Genomic DNA, 20,346 nt, shown 5'->3' with positions numbered 1-20,346 from the left:
ACATATAAAGGTTTAGATATTTAGAAATCCTGTAGCAGGGGAAGACTGGAACAGAGTTAGGGGGCGATGTAGCACCCAAAAGTTTTAAGACCAATCTGACTTAAGAATACAAAATGGAGTAATTCAGTTATTAATGAGACCAAGTACAAAACTTAAGGATATAAATCAGTGAAAACCAGTTAAGTCCTAATTAATGGTATGATTCAAAATGAATTCGCTGAACATATATTATGTGGTCAGTGTGGCTACAGAAGATAGCATAAGCTTTGCAACTATCTTTGTTAGCAAACTACTGCCTTTTCCCCTCATTTTTTTGAGCTCACTTTGAGGTAAAGACAAGAAAAGCTACCCAGAACCCAAAGACTCCAGTGCTGCTGGTGTGGATAATTCATTTGCACATTAATCAGGTATGCACACTGATTACTCAATCCGGCCATTCTTTTACATTCCCAGACTCATTCGATAGACCTTTCAAATACCAGGCTACATACTACCCAGAAAACTCATCGTCCCCAACTAAATACACAATGTTCCTGTTGTAATTTTAACCCCCACTCTAATTCGTTAAGTGAGAACTTCCCCTCCACAACACCAGCACTTCCACAAAGAGTATTAACAGCCATCTGGGATCTAAAAGAAAATAGGAAAATAGATAAATAATTCTTACACCCAAAGGCCAAACAATTTTTATTTTCAAAAACAACTTTATTCATGACACATATTAAAAAAAAATCCCACCCCCTGGAAATGAGCTAAAAAAATAAACAAAATCCACCTCCCACCGCCCTGTTCCCACTTCCTCCCATTCCCTCCAAATAAAAGGGAAAAAAAGGCAAAGGAAAACAAAACAAAACAAAAAAACTGAAAAACAAAAAAAAAAGTCCCAAAACCCCCCAAAACAAGGTAGTGCATTTCCCCAGGGGGTAGGGGAATTTACACTGGAGCCGCTGGGAGCGGAACGGAGATCTTCCGGCTACAGAAACCTGCAAAGAAAGACACTCAAAACAGAAAAAGAAACACAAAAGGAAACAAAATAGATCACCAGGCAATCTGGAGGGGCAGGGAGCCGGAAAAGAGGGGTGGGGTGGGTGGCAGACCTGGCAGGACAGGAGCAGGTGGAGGGGACTGCGAAAGTTAGGGAGAAGATGGAGGGAAGGTAACAAGCAGAACAGTTTGGTGTCCTTCCAGAGCCCTGGGTAAAAAAACCCCTCCTACCACCCATGCCCACCTACCCTCAAGCAGCCCCCAAAGGGGTGAAGTGGGACAGGGAAACAAGGGGAGCAGCTTGCGCAGTTGAGACGTGTCCATGGCGAATCCCCAGAGTGAATGAGCAGCCCCCTGCCCCGCTCCCTGGGCCTTCCCCTACTTCCCAAAGCAGGTCCCTCCTCAGCAGTTAGTTATGGGATTCTCCCCCCTTCCACAGTATATCTTTTTTTTAAAAAATATTTTTTTTTCCATCAAGGTCATCTTCTGTTTTTCTTTTTTTTTTTTTAATTCTTTTTTTTTTTTTCCTTCTTTCCTCTTTTTTTCCTCTCTCTCCTCCTAATACACACTTTTTTTAGTAAGGGGAATACCATGATGTCGCTCTAGCCCGGCCCCTGGAAGAAAGAAGGAGAGTTAGGTGTTAACATGATCACTTAAGAGTTTAGCACAAGCCCCTCCCCGTGGGCCCTTGCCCCAGTGACAGTGCAGGGAATGGGGGGGAGGGGGGGAGAAGTTTCCAAGTATCCTAAAAGTGACCCCACAATGGTGACACACCTGGCAAACAGGACGGGATAATTTAACAGAATACTTTGCCAGAGGCAAAAAACTACATCTGAGATATAGGGGCAAGAAAATGGACTCATTATCTTTCCAGTTTCAGTTTTCCACAGCTCTTAAACCCCAGGCCTTCACCAACAGATCCTCCCTAATTCCTGGGAGCAGATAAGTATATCTTATAAAAAGCCAAGGTCTATATGCCTATCCTGTCTATTCAAAGGCGGAGAAATGATAGTAAAGCAACAACATGGGCACCACACTAGGCCCAGAGAAAAAGTTAACCTTGCAAAACAGTGGCTCAGTTAAAGAGTAAATATTTCAGTATCCTCCCACACGGCTGTTGAGGAAGATCAACTAGCCTCTGGTATTCTTCCAAGGGAGGTTCAATCTTCAACCCCTCCTTAACTCTGGGAAAAATAGCAAATGTCCAAGCAATGCCTTCACTACCACCAACCCTCAAGGAAAAAAAAAGGCTGGGGTTGAAAGAAGCATCTCTCAGAACAAGAGTAGAGAGATCCAGCCCTTATCACCAATTTCTGCTCCAGAAAACGATGATGAGACTGGCCTCCTGGCCTGGCCTGCAACTACCTTCCTCACCCTGCACAGGCAGGAGACCAAGTCCCTGGAGACCAAGGGGAGGGTAACGTGAGGGAGGTTCCTCAGATCAGGAAAGAAGGAAACATACAGGGCTCATGGGAGGCGGGGGAGAGGAGCAGCCCATCTATCCTGACCTGTAGACGCGACCCCGGGGCCTGCTGTTAAAACCACTGTAGAATCGAGAGCGGGAGCTGTTGTAGTTGGTAGTCCGGGCACGGTATCGGGCTCGTGGGAAACCCCGGTCTGTTGTGCTGATGCCTGGTCTGTTGGTTCGTTTTGGGATCACCTGAAAGTGAGGGATATACAACAGAAAGTCTTAAAATAAGCCTGGAGAGTTTGCACAGAACCAGAACAGCAATGAGTACAGGGCTTACCTTGATTTGTCTTCCTCTAAATAGTGACTCATCTAAGGCCAAGGAAGTCCTCACTGACTCTTTGTCTGAGAACTCTATATACGCAAAACTGAAAAAAATAATTGTCATTTCATTCATCTGAAGTTACAGCAGCTTACACATCAAATCCAACTTGCAGGTATGCCTGAATAACAACAGGGCCACATATTTATTTATTGGTCAATTTTTTTAAAAAAAGATTTTTATTTATTTATTCATTCATGAGAGACACGGCGGGGGCGGGGGGTGGAGGCAAAGACACAGGCAGAGGGAGAAGGCGGCTCCATGCTGGTAGCCTGAGGTGGAACTTGATCCTAGGTCTCCAGGATCAGGCCCTGGGCTGAAGGCAGCACTAAACCGCTGAGCCACCGGGCTGCCCTGGTCAAATTTTTTTTAAATGGAATACTTCAATCTAAATTTCCACCTACTCTTAAGAAAATTATAAAATAGTATACAAACAGCCTGGATTGCTAAGCAAATGCTGTCCCTCCTTTTTCTTTTTTTTTTTATAATATTTTTTTTATTTATTTATGACAGTCACACAGAGAGAGAGAGAGAGAGAGAGAGAGAGGCAGAGACACAGGCAGAGGGAGAAGCAGGCTCCATGCACCGGGAGCCTGACGTGGGATTCGATCCCGGGTCTCCAGGATCGCACCCTGGGCCAAAGGCAGGTGCCAAACCGCTGCGCCACCCAGGGATCCCTGTCCCTCCTTTTTCTAGTTCACAATCCCACTCATGCTAACCTTCATCTTTATGTTTGGTCTCTGAAGGCATTTACGTGACCCGATATGTATATGTGACACTAACGCCCTAACCATAAAACAAACACTGCTTATTTTAACAAGTTAACGCTGCTCAATACAAAACATTATTTATCTATTTCTAAGATGTGATTAAAACAACCTCATTTTACTTCTCTACTTACCCTTTAGGATGGCCACTAAATTTGTCACAGAGTATGGTAACACGGTTGACTGAACCACAGCCATGAAAGTGTGCTTCCAACTCTTCTGCTGTTGCACCATAGTCCACCTGTGAGGGTAGAGAAGGTTATATTTCACAGGTACCCTGCCTATCCTCTCCAAAATCACATCAACTCTCGTTCTCTAAGAAGTTAATCTTCTCTTCCCAACCCCAGAGCCTCTGCTGATCTTCATTTCCTTTTACCTCCTCCAAACCCTCTCAATACTCCCCCAACCTACTACCTATCCTTGAAATATTCCTTAAGACTCCTATTAACCAACTCCCCAAACAAGAGCCTTCCCACAACCCCAATCAGGGCCCCAAAATACATACATTGCCAACATAAATGGAACGGGCATCAGCCTCCATCTTCTCTTCAATGGACATGATCACTGGGCCAGCTTTGAAGAAAAAAGAAAGGGAGGGGGGGGTGGCAAGAAACTGGTTTTCTATTTGACCAATATATGCATCACTACCACCACCACCACTACAGGGAAGGCAAAGATTTTGGTCTGTTGTGTTCCCTGCTGTACCCCTTACCAAGAATACTGTCTAGCACACAATAGATGCTTGGCTGAACATCTGACTAATCAAGCAACAGATTAACATATCCTTAAAAAAAAAATCAGAGAAAACAGTACAGGAATTTCTCTCCTGCTCCCAAATCAAGACCCTATTGAACAGCTTTGACTCAAATCATTTTTAAAGTGAACAAAATCAAGGGAACCCAAACTCAACAGTTCTAGGTTAAAGAGAAAGCCCTCTGCAGTCGAGTAGCTTCTCTTAGGACTCCTAACTAAAGGGTCTCCAACTAAAGGAAGAACTATGAGACTTGAAGGTCAAATGCCAGTTGGCAACGTCCACAAAGAGTAGAGGTAGACTAAAGAACAAAGAACACATTTGTAAAAAGGACAAAGAAAGGCACAAAATTACCATCATCAAAATAGAGATTCTTGCCTCACTAAGGTCAGAAAAAACACACAATGGACTATGACCCCAGCACCTGCCCAGTAATTGCTCATACAAGCAGCTCCAAGGTCCCGAGCATCTAATCCCACACAACCCGTGCTCGCAGAACCCTTCCGAGGACCCGGGCTCCGCGTGCAACCGCCGGTTACTCACCATTGCCTGGAGGTGGACTCATATTCATCTGTTTCTCTACCTCGTTCTGTAGCTCCTTTAACTTCTCAGCTTCTTCCTCCATCTCCCTGACTCGAGCTTTGATCGCTTCCAGCTCCTGTAATGAGTGGAAAGGGTATGGAGAAGAGCTTAAGAGGAACCAACGCAGGGGCTGCGCCCTGCTCTCCGTCCAAGCGCGGCCCCAGCCATGCTCGGCCATTTCCCTCGCCCCACGCGCGGGTCGCGATGAAAAGAAAAGCAAGCTACCTTCTCTGGAACAACACTAGGCACCCATAACGCCCGAATCAACCCGGCTGGGCCCCTTCTGGACGTCGAGGATCCGCGCCCGGCCCTGCCCCAGCCACGTTATTCCCCGCCCACCCCACCCCCCGCCTGCCTCCCGCTCGCCCGAGCTCTGGGCCTCCCGTGACACGGCCAGGCCTGCTCGCTCGCCCTCCTTCCCTCACCGGGTCCTCAATGGCGCCGTCCCCCGGGTCACCCTCGACCAGTCCCGGCTCCTCCTCCTCCTCCTGGCTGCCGGGGGCTCCCGAGCCAGGCCCAGGGCCCGGAGCTCCCGGGGGGGCGCGGGGCCGGGGCGGCTCCTCTTCGGGCTCGGGCTCCGGCTCGGGCTCCAGCAGCAGCTCCTCAGGCTCCAGTTCCTCAGACTCCAGGCCGTTCCCGTAGTCCCCTGCGCCCCCCGGGGCCCCCTCCCCGGCCTCCCCACCGGCCCCGGGCACAAGATGGCGCCGCCGCCCCGGCCCGGAGCCCCGACCGCCCGCAGCCCCCGCTGCTGCTGCCGCCGCCGCCGCCGCCGCCATCGCCGCTCAGACTGGGGCCCGCCGCCCGGCGATTGGAGAACAGCGCCGGGCACGCCGAGGATTCATTAGTCTAGCAACCTGCCCGTCACCACGAGCTAGGACTCCATTGGGGGATATTACTTGGCAATCAAATAAGACCCCACCCCTAAGGCGGGATATTGCGCCAAATTCTCAAATCCCGGTAGGGGAGCTGGCCTGTCAATCAACATACGCCCCACCTCCTCTCAACCCCTTAGGTAACAATACCGCCACGCTGTGACGACATTCCTGCCTCCCCCCACCCCCACCTCCAGGCGGATCCGCGAGTATATGACGCTCGGTGATTGGCCGCTGGCTAGGGCGAGGAGACAAGGCCAATCTTCCGATCGCCTCGCAGCAATAGCCCTCTCGGATGCCGATTGGCTCGTGAGATTCGAAGGGCTAACATCCGTTTCGTGACAGGTGAACCTTGCCCCGCAACGGACGGCAAGGCTTCCAGCCATGGAAAGCCGAGGTCACATGACTAGTCCTTGGCGGGGGGCCGCCATCTTGACGCTACTGGTCGCCGGCTGGAGAGATGTTAGAAAGCAGTGGCTGAAAACGTTGAGGCGGTTTCTGTAAACTGGTTTGCTAACCAGGAAGCTACCAGTGGATGGAATGTTGCTGGAAATGGAGGTTCTGAATGGAGCTCTCCAGTAAGATGCTTGCTTTCCCCATCCAGGTACCAAAAGGTACCAACACCCATCAGGTCTCCCAAACCAGAAAGCAGGAAGGAATCTTCAGTCCAGAGCTACCAGTCCTGTCTGATCTGTCTTCCTTGTGCAGGCATACTTTCCAAGCCCGCTGCTCATGCCTCAGTTTCAGTTTGTTTCTTGGGCTGTTTGCTAAGCCCCCTAATAGATCTCTCAGCTTCCAGTGTCACTCTTAACAGTCCTCACCGCTACCACAGTGAGCTGGCTCCCCTTTGCTGGCCAGGTAAAAGTAAAACTGTACCGTGGCCTTAGAGACCTCAGGACCAGCCTACGTCACAAATGTTATTTCTACACTCCTCATTCCAGGGGGTATACCGGCACCCAGCTCTGTGCCTCTGTACATGAAGTCCCTCTTCAACCAGACCACTGCAAACCTAAGCATCACCGCTCGTGCAAAACCTTATGCTAGCCTCCTCTCCTTTCCCATGACTAGCAGGCCTACTACCTCCACTGTGCACGTAATCATTTTGTCCTGCATCCTGAGAATTTGGAGAGGAGAGGCTGGATCCTATTTATATTTGCAGCTCCACTGTAGGGCAATATGCTTGGCACATATTGTCAATAAATGTTTGCGTTGACCGGGAATCTGGGTGCCACCCTCATCTTCAACTCTTTCGCAGCCCCCAAACCTTCCTTCAGACCACAGAGGAATTCCTCCAGGCAGGTTCCCACCACAAGTTTCCACTCTGAGATAACCAATGAGACATCACCCTGGAAAGCAGGGTTGCCATATGTAGTAGTGATACTACACATTTATTTAAAAAGAAGAAACAAAGGTGCAAAGTTTGCAAGAGGGTTATTTGTAGCCGGACGCAGCTAGGGTTTGACAGCCAGATCCAAATGAGCCCAATCAAATTAATCAGACAACCCCAACAGGATGTGTGTGTCTGGGGTGAGGAGATTTGGACAAGAGGAGATCCCTGTTAGCAAACCAAAAAGTCAAAAGCGTCTCAGTATACCCCCACTCTTCCCCTCACCCTCACTTTTCCTCACAAATCCTTACCTCAGGAACAGGGGAATTCAAAGCAGAGTCACAGTCGCTTAAAATTTCACTGAAAATTACTTCAGCAGCCATCTCAGCTCCAGTGGTCTGGGAGAACTAACTTGAGCACGGAAGACAAGTTCTAAAAGACTGTGAGGTCACTGGAAAAAAAAGGTTTTCTACTAATCTTAACCTAATCAAGATTTTCATATTTTATTGGTGCTTGATTTAAACTAATCAAGCTGAGGGCGCCTGGGTGGCTCAGATTGAGCATGGCCTTTAGTGCTCATGGTCCTATAGTCCTGGGATGGAGGATCTACACTCAGCGGAGACCCTGCTTCTCCCTCTCCCAGTGCCCCTCCCTACTCTTTGGCATGTGCTGTCTCTCAAATAAATAAACAAAATCTTGATAAATTAACTAATCAAGCTGATCAAGGGAAATGCGATTTTTTTATAAGGACTTTCGAATCCTAATTTTGTTGAGCACTTGATTTTGTAACAGGCACAATCCTGGACTCCTTATTATATTATCTCATTGAATTCTCACAACTTTATAAAGCAAATATTTCCAAAACTATAGCCTTTTGGGGGGACGAAGAAAGAGTGAAGTAACTTGCCCAAGTCATGGAACTAATAATTAAAAGTGAGCAGGGGAGAAAAAAAGTTAGCAGGGAATTCAGAGCTAGCTTTCAAAGCTTAGATCAAAATTACCATAAAGTCTGCCTTAATACACAAAGATTATATTATGTATGATATTGAAATTGGAAAAAGACTAAATTTCAACAATAGACATATGTTTAGGCAAGCTGTAATTATACCCAAAGATTATTATGCACCTATTAAAAGGGTTACACAAAACATGTAATAAAATCCAAAAATAATTCTTGCTAGGTCAAAGAAATAGAATGTAAAAGTGTATATAAAGCACGATTATGATATTTTTTTTTTAACAACTTGGACTTTGGGGAAAAAAGGGAGCAAGAACCAGTTCTATCTTTTCTTTGGTAATATGTACTAAAAGCTTTAAAACTGTTGAGATTCTTTTTATTTTTTTATTTTTAAAATTTATTTATTCGTGAGAGACACACAGAGAGAGGTAAAGATACAGGCAGAGGGAGAAGCAGGCTCCCTGCAGGGAGCCCGATGTGGGACCTGATCCCGGGACTCCAGGATCACGCCCTGAGCCAAAGGCAGATGCTCAACCACTGAGCCACCCAAGCGTCCCCCCCTTTTTTTTTCTCTAATTTTTTAACAGTTGAGATTCTTGACCTGGTGATTTTATTTATCATCTGCACATTTAGGAATAAAGACCTTCATCAAAGTGAAAAAAGGTAAGCAACTTGAATGTCCAAATAGGCACATTCAGGAGAATTATTATACACACATAGATTTAATTTTATATAGTCATTTTGCCTTCAAAACACTTTTAATGACAAGGAAAAACTGTGCAATATAATGGTAAGCAGAACTGTAGTATAAGAAATTGTATATACAGTATGATCATAAAATATAAGCACAGATAAAAGATGGGAAAGAAATATGCCAAAATGTTAACAGTGGTACTTTCTGAGTAGTAGGATTATAATTGATTTATCATTTTCTGCGTTATATGAACGATTTTCCCCACAATATCATGTTATTTTTTTATCATGTTATTTTTATTTAAAATTTTAAAAACCCTCCAACTTCCAAACTTACTCTAGTAAGAATGATTACTTTTTCAGACATTTAAAAAGATATTTGAATGACATGTAAAGTGAGATACTTCCCTATTAGAGTGTAAACTGTAAAAGGCAGGGACATCATCTTAATTATATTTGTATTCCCATTGCCCATCACTGTGTGCTCAATAAATGCTAACTGAATGAATGATCTTCCATAATAATTTAAAATCTTACCCATTGTTGATGCATAGAGAACATCAAAGAGATAAGTTTCTAAGAATGAATTTGTAAGAAATTCATACGTAATGATGTGAAATTTACCCATTATGAGTATAATTTTCCTTCAGTAATAACCTTTCCATAGAGGCTATGGAGTTTTGGGAAAAATAAAACTCAGTGATGCTGTGCTCTAGAAGGAAAAATGTGTCAATAGAAGTGGCTAGTGGACTTAAGGAGAATTAAATCAGTAAAAAATGGATGAGGGCATCTCCAGTTCTGTCCAAAAGGGAAAAGCTGTCTCACTAAACTATATAAACACATGGCTTTGTGGTAGTTTCATTCCTATTTTTAACTCTTGCTTTTTTTTTTCTTTTTTGCCTGCTATAATAATTCTCTATAATCTAAAACTACATTGTTTAATATGATACCCACTACTCGCACATGCCTTGAGCACTTGGAATGTGAGTAGTCTGACTTGAGATATACTGAAAATGTCAAATATTCACCAAATTTCAAAGACAATAGGAAAAAGAGACTATAAAACAAATTAATAACTGTTATATTAATTATAGGTTGCAATTGTAATAATTTTTATATACTGGGCTAAGTAAAATATTATTAAAATTAGTTTTATACCTGTACCTTTTTGCTTTTTTAATGAGGCTTCCAGAAAATTGAAACTACATATATGATTTGCATTATATTTCTGTTAGTGCTGACATAAAACCTTGAAGCCTTGATCATTTACTTACCTCTACTATGGAACAGACTCCAATTATTTTCTTTGTTGTTTTCTTTTCAGGCTGAGCCCCAACACAGGGCTTGAACTCACAACCCTAAGATGGAGACTTGAGCTGAGATCAAGAGTTGGATGTCCAACCAACTGAGCCACCCAGGTGCCCCAACTCCAATTATTCTCTAATGCAAAGTCTAGGCTCGCCTATCTTAACTCCCTAGGTCTGTCCTTGCAGGGAAGTGAGGTGTCCATTTAAATGAGAAAGAATCTACATGGGCTGCTTATTTCCTATTCTGCTTGGTTAACTTTTAAAAAATGTTGTACCTGGAAAACTTGTTTTAATATATTGCATCATATATATGTGTTCTTTATGAAAAGATCAGAAAATACGGATAGTAAAAAGAACAAAATAAAATCACCAGTAAAATCCAACACCCAGAGATAATCACTAGTGATATTTTGGCATATCCCCTTCCTGAAATTTTCAAAACATATATACATATAGAGGCACACATGCACACACACACACATTTATATATTTATTTTGGCAAACTGGGATCATACTGTATATATTATTTTCTACTTCCTTCTTTACCAAGTTAGAAATGTCTTTCCATATCAATAAAAATATTTTTCCAATTTCATTTTCCATGATTTTACTCAAAAAAAGTCACCTTAGAAATGAGGGCTTCCCTGACTATTCTATTTAACATTGAAATCTATACTTAAACACTTTCCCAATTCCATGCCAATGAATTATTTTTCTTCACAGCATTTATCACCTTGAAACATGAAATGTTATGTTAATGAATATTGTGAAATGAATTTATTTAGTTTTTGTTTGTTTCCCTTAGTAGAATGTAAGTAATATGTAATATGAGGGCAGAAATTTGTGCCTGTGCACTCAGTGTCTAGAACTGTGCTTAGTACATAGAAGATGCCTGAATATTTGTTGCATGAATCAATGATTGAATCAGTAAAAAAAACTACATAGCTTTCCATTATATTACGTTTTCTAGTTGATTTTTAAAATATTGTTAATTTTGGGCGCTTGAGTGGCCCAGTGGTAGAGCATCTGCCTTGGCTCAGGTCATGATCTCTGAGTCTCGGGATGGAGTCCCGCATTGGGCTCCCCTGCAGGGAACCTGCTTCTCCCTCCGCCTGTGTCTCTGCCTCTCTCTCTCTCTCTCTCTCTCTCATATAGTTTATGTCACACCTATATCCACATTTAAGGAACATTTTAAAGTTTTCAAAGAATCTGCTCTTAAGTAAAAACACAGAATGTCTACAATCCATTTGCTAGAAACTGTAACTAAATGTTGCCCAAATTTTATCGAAAGTACCATATGGAGAAATGACATTCATGGAGAAATGTCTAAAAGATTAAAAAATCCATCTATCCATTTATATGGTCTGTAATTTAGCCCTATAATAAACCGCCATAGGGTATATTTGGGCTAAATTGTGATGAGCCTGATAGAACAAGCTTAGGATCTACTGAATTCCCATTTGGTGTTTATTGGTGCAAAACTCAACATCATATTTACTGTCAGATGTTACAGAGGGTGATAGCCTCTATATCACCCCAGAAGAGCCACAAAAGTCTTTGCCCATCTTAAGGAACCGACAGACTTTTCTAAATCCCAAGAGGAAAGTGAATCTTGTTTTGTTTTCCAATTTGCCTTAGAAATTGGAAAGCTCAAGGCCGAATTTATAGCTTAGCTTCAGTATTCGGAAATACTGCTTATAGAATGCTTTTCTGTACATTAATTTTCCTTTTGCTGTCATCTTATTTTAATATTTCAATTTATCCTTTACTTCTACTTTATTTTTTATTTTATTTTTTTTTCTTTACCTCTACTTTAAAAATCCATATTCTCCTATTGTTTTGTATAGCAAGATGTTGCAAATGCTTTTTGGAAGGAATTAGTCAAATACAAATCAACCGATCATTAAATCAATCACACTGGAGTGGAGATAAATGCTCTCATAGCCTGACAATATTAACTATTAAGAGCATCTAATTCCCCTTTCCTTAACTCCATGTTCACCAAGCCACTCTCAGATTTTCATATGGCTTGCCCTGTTGATTTCCTATAGAGAGGATGGAAACTCTCCTCTGAGCAGTATATCTCTAACTACAATCTAACACATATATACCCAAATGTAATTTAATTGCACCAGATTATAGAAAGACTAGAAATTCTTATAATTTGAAATTAGTATCGCTCTTCCTGTCAGGCAGGATTCTGATGTTGTTCTCAATTAGGACAGAAGGATGGGCTGAATAATTCCTGTAGATTCCATCCACTTCAGCTGTTTGCATTAAAATGGCTGAAATCAAGTATCTCAAGGTGCCAGGAAAGGAAGCAGGGGCTCCATTTTTGCAAGAAGTAAGCAGCAGGATACTGGGAAGAAATGCTCATCATCACTGGAGGCTGAACCACAACTGGGGACTTGATTAACATCACAAAAAGATTTGGGGTAAGATTTTCTTTGTTTTGGTTGGTTGTTTGTGGCCATTCCAAAGTACTGTATACACACACCTCTTAAGATTTGGTTTGGCACAGATGGAGCTCTTGGCTTTGGGCATTTGGCAGGGGTTGGGAGATGGGGGGAACAACTCTGATTTTCTTTTTTTTTTTTTATCTCAACACTTTCCGAAATCCCTGTTACTCTAATTCTTGCACTTTAACAAGGTCATGAAGAGATGATTAGATCAAGAAATGTCCTGACACCAGGCTACAGAGTGTAAAAGTCACAAACCCTGCTCAGTCCTTCTCATTAAACTTCTGGGCTTTATTTTTTTTTCAATACGACCATTACATATTACACAAAAATAAAAGTCAAATGAACTTGATATTTATAAATTATTAAATAAAAATACAGGAATATATATTTATATTTATAGAGCTTTTTCTTTTCTTCTAAACTAACCAAATCTGTTCTCCCGCCATTTTATGATTTAAAAAAGTAAAATAGTATATACCCTAGGATAAATGGGGAGTGGGATTAATAATTGCAGGACCTAGTTGCCCTACTTCTCCTTCCTTGGCCTAAGCAAAGTCCCTATTTGTCCCTTTGGGCTCTGGAAAGCAAGAAATGCCCTCTCCACCTCTTTAATCTCTGAAAAAATGGCATTTAGATTTATTTCCCTTTTTTTTTTTTTTTTTTTAATGAAATAGATTTAAAAGTTGGGAGCCATACTCAGCCTTCCTGGCCAAGAGCTAATCCCAAGGAACTATATGGCTCTAGAAGAGAGTCTCTAGTTTTCCCTGACAGAAGAGTCTCTGGGGTTTCCATTGCCCCTCAAGCTATAAAGGACAGGACAGATCAAAACTGCCCACTATGACCCCAAGTAAGCTATGCTTCTGGGAATCCAAGCCCTTTACCCTTTCAGAAAACAATGTCTACTTCCACCCAGGTGTGAAGGCCTCAGCACAGGGCATTTCAGTTACCTGACCATGGTCCCTGCTGCTCTGGTTTGCTAAAGGCCCCCAGGAAAGCTAGCAGGGTCAGGGGTCCTGTGGTAGAAGGGAAGGTGAAGAGTCTGCCCCAAACTTGGGGGAGAGTGGGCTCCAATTTGGAGCTGATGGTCTAGTCAGTGGTTTTCCAACTTTTTTTTCAGCAGCAAACCCCTTAATGTAAATTAAATCTACCCTGAACCCCGATATGTAAGACAGCCACCAGGGGAGCTATTCTGTTTGAGGACATGTAGCCCAGCCTGCTTAGCACCCCCTCTTCATCTCCCCAAGGACTCCTGAGGCAACTCCTCCAAAACTTCAGGGTTCTGCCAAGCAGTCTGAAAACCACTGGTCTAGTTTGTCCTGAGCAAGTCAGAGACCCCCCACCCCCACCCCAACTGCCTGCCACAGACCAGCTCTGAGTTTCTGGTATCAGCATACTCACAACAGACCAAGTGGTGCATGCAGTCTACCACTTCCCCTATAAATACCGTTTAAAAAGTGCAGCCCTCTCTCAAAAGCAGAAGTCTGGGCTAAACACCTGAGGCCAATTTTGGTCCCACATTCTCGCGAGTACAACTATGTTGCCACATTCTGGGACCAAATGAAAATCTCTAAGAAGAGTCAACCATGGTCTAGCTAAGCTGATCAGTGCTCAGGATCAAGGGCAGGGTTCTAGAGCACTGTGTCTGAAGTCAGCATTGGAGAGCAGCAATTTTAGCACCTTGGGAAGTGCAGCAGTGAGGTCTGGCTCAGGACATACATCTGGAGTGAAATAATTTCTCTCTCAAAAGAAAATGCTATAATCTGAGTCCATTCTAGAGGACTGTGAGCTCTAAAGTTAGTGTCCTCAGACTCTGAGGTACAGACAAGTAATACCCATGCAAACAGTGTGGCTTCAAAGAAAGAAATGCTTCTAGGTCGTAGGTACTCTAGAACCCATACACCTGGCCCTTGATAAAGCAGCACCAAAGCCCACTACATGGAATAGGCCAGTCACGGACTACAGGTCACCCTCACACCCATGGGGTTCAGAGCTGGAATGTTCCTCTCAAGGCATCAGCAGTCTCACTGAGACACAGTGCAGGACCCAGACCATACTCTAGATCAACATTTACCTCCACACACTCCAAAGGAAAATTAGAGTCCCAATTTAGAGTTAAGCTTGGGTACAGTCCCAGAGACAGGGAACACCTGAGGCACCAGTGTGCCCCAGTGGGAAAGGAGGGTGGCAGGTAGGTCCAGACCCCCCAACCCCACCCCCACCCACCCCCTGCAGGCTTGGCAGCCTGTTCTCCTGTTTTCAGTCAGAGTCCAGGAGGCAGCAGCAAGTAAGTGATGTACAGGGAATGGGGATGGCAAAGCAACAGGGCAAGCTACAGAACTTCTCTTCTCCCTCAAGCCTGCTGATGACTTTCTGCCAGAAAGTGCCCAAAGCCCTCTACTGGATACAGTGTTTCTCCCACAGCCTTGAGGCATCAGGACAAGGGGGGGAGTGGGGGGGAGGGGCAGAGAACTGCCCCTTGTTCCTGCCACTCCAACAGGGAGCTCTTCTCAAGTACAGCCACCAACAGGTTAGACAAGCAGCCCGGCATGCACACAAGCATGCGTACACATGCACACGCATGTCCAAGCAGCCCACCATCACAGCCATCTCTCTCTATCACCAGAGAACCTCAAGCTTCCATTTCAAAGGAATGTGCCCTCTGTTTCCCCCCCACACTCTCACTCATCCAATGGAGACACAACCCCTCCTGCAAGTCGACCTTCCTCAGGGCTACAAGCTAAGTTCTAGGTATAGTTTTGTGTGCCTACACCTATAGACATGATCTCTCCCACCTCCTCCTGACCTTGGAATGACTTTATCTCCTGCCCGCCCCCCCGCCCCCGACTTTCCAAATACATTCCCTAATGTCTCCCAGCTCATCCTTCCAACTGCCTGCCTGGCAAACACAGCTCCTTCACACAGTACCCTGCCCTTTCCGATCCCCATTCCGTGCCCATCCATTCACCCCACTTCTTCCAAGGGCATTTCTCCTGTTCTGTTCTTGCTCTCCTGTCCCCTAGCCACACCTAGCCCCGCCTGGCCCCGGACTTGCTCACTTGCTCGCAAAAAAGGCCCCTACGGTGACCAGGGCCCCCAGTGCCACGGCCCCCGTCAGCACTGTCCTCACTGAGGCCCAGTTCCCCTCCCGCAGACGCCGCGCCTCCTCCAGGGCCCCGTCCCCGTATAGAGCTGTGAACTCCGCCTGTGGGAGAGAAGGGAAGTAGGAGAGAAAGAAGGAGAAAGGGAGATCAGGAGAGGAAAGAGTGGAGGAAAGAGGAGAGGAAGAGTTCCAGTTCCATCCACTGCAAGCACTACCCCATACCCAGCTCCTCGCCAGCCAAAGCTCTACTGGCTGCAAGGCCCCATCATCCCCCATGAGCGCCTGGCTCATTTGCCCTCTCTACCTCAAGTGAATCCCAGCCTCTCCTTGGCCAAAAATTGTGCTCTGAACTGACATCCTTTGCCAAGGCTTTCCTAACTACCACCCCATCCCTGACACCCCATCCCCACCACCGCCCATGTCACCGTACTCTGGTGTAAAAAGTTCCTGACAGCTGGATGCCATTTCCCTGCAGGCACTGTGTAGTCTGTCCTCTGCTTTGGACCATGAACCCATCCAGTGATGACTGCATGGCAGCCCTGGAGTGCAGAGTCTAGCGAGATACCCATAGTGAAGGCATCTGATTCCACCCAAATAGGGCGACTCCGCCCCTAGCCTCCAGCCAGAGCCCCCATCTTCCCTCTGGAGACAAGCTTTTTCGGAGGGGTGTGCAGAGCAGCAATTGAGAAGCTTCTTACCCAGCCCCCACTGCTGTGGATCCAGTCGGCCAGCCGTGTCTCCAGGTAGGCCACCATCCACTCTTGCACTTGTCCCACAAGTGGCTCCATCTCTTTGTTGACACTCTCAGCACACAGTGCAGCTCCAAAGACAAAGAAGGCCACAAGACGGCCCCAGTTGGGGCCCCCTTGGAAGAGTTCGTCAGAGACCTGGGTGAAGCGTTGCTGGGCTGAGCCTGGGGTCACATGCAGCTGGGCTGCCAAATCAGAGAAGGTGCGCCGGAAGCGGGTCTCAAACTCATCTCCAGCTGCCCGCATGGCTTGGTGCAGTGGATCAGCTGCTGGGCCCTCTCCAGGGCCAGCTCCACAAACATAACCCTTCTGCCTCAGCTTATAGCCTACAAAGTCTGCCACTAGAGCCCGTGTGTCTGGGGCTGAGGCTGGGGTCGCCATCCGGGCGGCTGTAAGAGTCAAGGATGAAAGACTGGCATGAATATATGGTCAGAGAGCCAGAAGGGGTACTTCAGGCTTGGCCAACCCAGTGAGACAGGGAGAGAGGTGGGAGGAAATGCTCAGAGACCACTGGGCAGGGAAGGGCAAGAACACAAGAGTTAAGTCAAGGTGAGCGGTCAGGGCATGAGGGGCTGGCCATTAAATTCATAATATGCCACATTAAATGCAAAACAAGTAAATTTTATTTTTAAAATACTTTAGATTTTTTTCCACAATAGGAGAATACCAGCTCTGCAACACCCCTGCAAACCACCCCCCCCTTCCACAGTACACACCTTTTTGGCTAAAGGAAGGGGCCTAGTACTTCCCCAGAGGGAAGATGTGAAGATGCTGGCAGAGGCACACAATGGGGGTGGAGACAGGGGCTGAAGGGAAAGGTGGAAGAAGCAAAGGGCTGCCTGGGACAGAAAAGAAAGGGGACACTCACCTAGCCTGGATGGCAGCTCTTAGGACCCAGCGCTGGTGGCAAGGAGCCCCCAGCTGGGGCCTTTCATCCTCCTGGCCAGCGTGGAGCCCTGGGAAGGGGAGGGGGAGAGCAGAGCTAGGTGGGGAAGGCCAGCGATCAGAGTCTGGACTAAGAAGGCTGGGGTTGCAGCTTCCTGGACCGGCCCCTGCCCCCAACATTCTACCAGCTGTGTGGCCGAATCCATGTTTAACGACTGTCCTCCCGGGAAACCCAGGGCCAAGGGCTTCCTGCCTTCACCATCTCTACTCCCGGCTCCCCCCCAGTGCAGTCCAACAGCCCAGCTCCTCCTTCACCCCCACCCTCAGCAAGTCTCCAACCCCGCCTGCCTGCCAGGTTAGGGATCTCACGGGTCAGGCCGCTGCCAGGATCCGGGCCGTTTCCTGGTGCAGGAGCTGGGAGGGAGGGAGAGAGGGAGGAAGGGAGGGAAGGAAGGAGGGAGGAGAAAGGGGGGGCGGGAGGGAGGGCCCGGCGCCGGGTGATGATGGGGCCCAGAGATGCGTCCAGAGAGAGAGGGGCGGGGCTGGGAAGCAAGCTTGGGAAGGGCCACAACTCCGGAAGAGAGAGGCCCGCTGGAGGCCAAGAGGAGTAGGGCTGGGAGGATACCGAGGGCCAGTCTGGGCTCCTGAGACTGAAGGCTGCCCAGAGAAGCCGGCTAGGCCTCAGGAAACCTCGGAGTAAATTCACCATTTCCCAGAAGGTCTCTGATGTTCCATGCACTTGTTGAATTTTTCCTGCCCAGGAGCGGATGCCTGGATTAGGGGAGCAGTTCCCACTAGAATGGGAACTGCTGACCAGGTGCCTTCCTTGCCTTGCGGGACTGGCAGACACGACATGGACACTGAACATTTCACTTCCTCTTCTCTCCAGGACCTCTAATCTAGTAGTCTCTTCATGGGCTGAAGCTTTAGCCAGGCATCAAGACTTGGATCGCCAAGTAGTTTCTGCAGGTAACTTTTCTTTACCTTCCTTTCTTTCTTCTTTCTTTCTTTCTTTCTTTCTTTCTTTCTTTCTTTCTTTCTTTCTTTCTTTCTTTCTTTCTCTTTCTTTCTTTCTTTCTTTTTCTTTCTTTCTTTTTCTTTCTTCTTTTTGTTTTGTAATCAGATTGGTTTTCATTCTAATTCTTTTTACTCAACACATGAATTCTCATGACAAGTTCAAACAACATAAAGGTATAAGGGGGAAAAATATGAGTCCTTAATCTCCCCCCCCCTTCCACCTCTTGCCCAATTCCACCTCCCTTCATGGAAGTTGCTAATGACAAGGTTGATGTTTACTCTTTCAGATTACATATATATATATATAATATATATATAATTATATGTATAGACACACACATATATATGTATACTTATTATTTATACAAGGCAGTATATTTATACAGGGCAGTTCACAGAATATTAAGCAGTCTGTCTACAGGTGATCCTCAGGAATGTTCTCTCAGGCATTCTGACTGGGCCCCACTGGCTCTTGCTCTGGCACGTCCTTCGGCTCCATTTGAAGGGATCTCCAGCCAAAGGCTAGAAAGCGGCAACCCACTTTTCCTTTCCTGCTGGTTCCCTTTACTTCTACCTCTACTTCAAGCCTTGATATTCCGACCTGGCCCTACAGTCACAGGAGAAGAAAGGTTTCTGTAACAATAATAGTAACAACAAATACATTTTGATGAGTTATTAGGTGCTATGTGCTTTCGTTACATGTATGATAGTTATCCTCACACCAATCCCTATGCTTTATTCTCATTCTATAGATGAAGAGAGTGAGGCTTGGAGACGGTAAGTAATTTGGCTGAAATCATATACTTAGAAACTGTTACTCAATTTTGTCTGACTTTAAAGTTTGTCTTTAAGTGCATTGCTGTAAGATCATCTCTTCTGCTTTGGGTAATCTATGTTGTTACAACTCCATTTTCAAGTCCAAACTCAGGGCAGCCCCAGTGGTGTAGCGGTTTAGCGCCGCAGCCCAGGGCGTGATCCTGGAGACCCGGGATTGAGTCCCACGTCGGGCTCCCAGCATGGAGCCTGCTTCCTCCTCTGCCTGTGTCTCTGCCTCTCTCTCGCTCTGTATCTCTCATGAGTAAATAAAATAAAATTAAAAAAGAAAAAAGAATCAAGTCCAAACTCAGTTATCCCCTCCATTCTGAATGCACAGCAGATTTCACACCTTTATGACTGTATCCTTTCAATCACCCTCCTCACTTCTTTGCTCTTGGGCTGATCACTCCAGCTGCCACCAGCAAGGCTGCCTTCTTTAGAGAATAATCCAGTCCAGTCCTTCATTTGCAATCCTGATTTCTTCTAAGACACTTACTTGAAATAAAAACACTTTTAGGTTTCAGGATCCAAATGTTTCTGTCTGCCCTCCCATTTATTCATAAACCCTGTGAGAGCAAGAACGGGATTATATTCACTGCTATGTTCTTCAGGCCTAATAGACACTCAGTAAATGTTGACTGAACAAATCATTCAACACCCTTGGTCAGTTATTTGAGCAGGCCCACTCTGATGTTTGAAGATAACTGTAGTGGCTGTTAAAGAACCAAAGACTCAACTGTGAAGAGGGAAAAAAAGAAAAAGAAACAAAAATTGATTTGGAATAAAGGTTCAATATCAGTCTTAGGGGCACCTGGGTGGCTCAGTGGTTGAGTGTCTGCCTTCAGCTCAGGGTGTGATCCTGGAGTCTCTGGATTGAGTCCCACTTTGGGCTTGTGGGAAGCCTGCTTCTCCCTCTGCCTGTGTCTCTGACTCTGTCTCTGTGTCTGTCATGAATAAATAAATATCTTTTTTTTAAAAAAAATGTCAGTCTGAGCAGCCAGAACAACACAAATTATACCTGGTCCAAAGCTGCATACCTCAAGGATCTTCTCAGACCAACACCACAGAGCCAAGGAATAACAGTGAAACTATAGACAAAGCATAAATGTTTTTATCAGGACATCTCAGACCACAGGCCCACTTTGAACCTTATCTATTCTTTCAATGATATAGATATACATATCTAAAGATTTTATTTATTCATTTATTTATTTATTTACTTATTTATTTATTTGAGAGAGAAATAGAAGGAGAGAGAGCATGAGTAGGGGAGGGACAGAGGGAGA

General features: G+C 45.4%; 1 protein-coding gene and 1 long non-coding RNA gene across 8 annotated transcripts; one reads left to right on the top strand and one right to left on the bottom strand.

Annotated features, from left to right (window-relative positions):
- Positions 1–684: 684 nt before the first annotated feature.
- On the bottom strand, positions 685–17,702 carry LOC140639674 (bcl-2-like protein 2). Of its 5 annotated transcripts, none has more exons than XM_072837923.1 (7): positions 5,938–6,611; positions 4,836–4,950; positions 4,047–4,114; positions 3,676–3,782; positions 2,733–2,820; positions 2,493–2,644; positions 685–1,598 (listed from the first exon to the last, which is right to left on the bottom strand). In XM_072837923.1, the coding sequence occupies exons 1-7, from the start codon at positions 6,130–6,132 to the stop codon at positions 1,559–1,561; spliced, it is 765 nt and encodes a 254-aa protein (XP_072694024.1). In that variant the 5' UTR covers positions 6,133–6,611; the 3' UTR covers positions 685–1,558. The 5 variants fall into 5 exon arrangements, with proteins under 5 accessions (XP_072694024.1, XP_072694023.1, XP_072694027.1 ...); XM_072837922.1 differs by lacking the exon at positions 5,938–6,611 and adding an exon at positions 5,300–5,865; XM_072837926.1 differs by lacking the exon at positions 5,938–6,611 and adding an exon at positions 5,100–5,205.
- Positions 4,743–17,685, top strand: LOC140639676 (uncharacterized). Of its 3 annotated transcripts, none has more exons than XR_012036308.1 (4): positions 4,743–6,324; positions 8,619–8,694; positions 10,049–12,466; positions 16,069–17,685. It is a non-coding gene; the product is annotated as an uncharacterized lncRNA (long non-coding RNA). The 3 variants fall into 3 exon arrangements; XR_012036306.1 differs by lacking the exon at positions 16,069–17,685 and adding an exon at positions 12,682–15,546; XR_012036305.1 differs by lacking the exon at positions 16,069–17,685 and having other exon boundaries at positions 5,634–6,324; positions 10,049–15,546.
- Positions 17,703–20,346: the final 2,644 nt, after the last annotated feature.

Source organism: Canis lupus, chromosome 9 (genome assembly GCF_048164855.1).
Source record: "Canis lupus baileyi chromosome 9, mCanLup2.hap1, whole genome shotgun sequence".
NCBI lineage: Eukaryota > Metazoa > Chordata > Mammalia > Carnivora > Canidae > Canis > Canis lupus.
The sequence above is the reverse complement of the archived record's forward strand: the minus strand, read 5'-3'. Positions and strand labels throughout refer to the sequence as shown.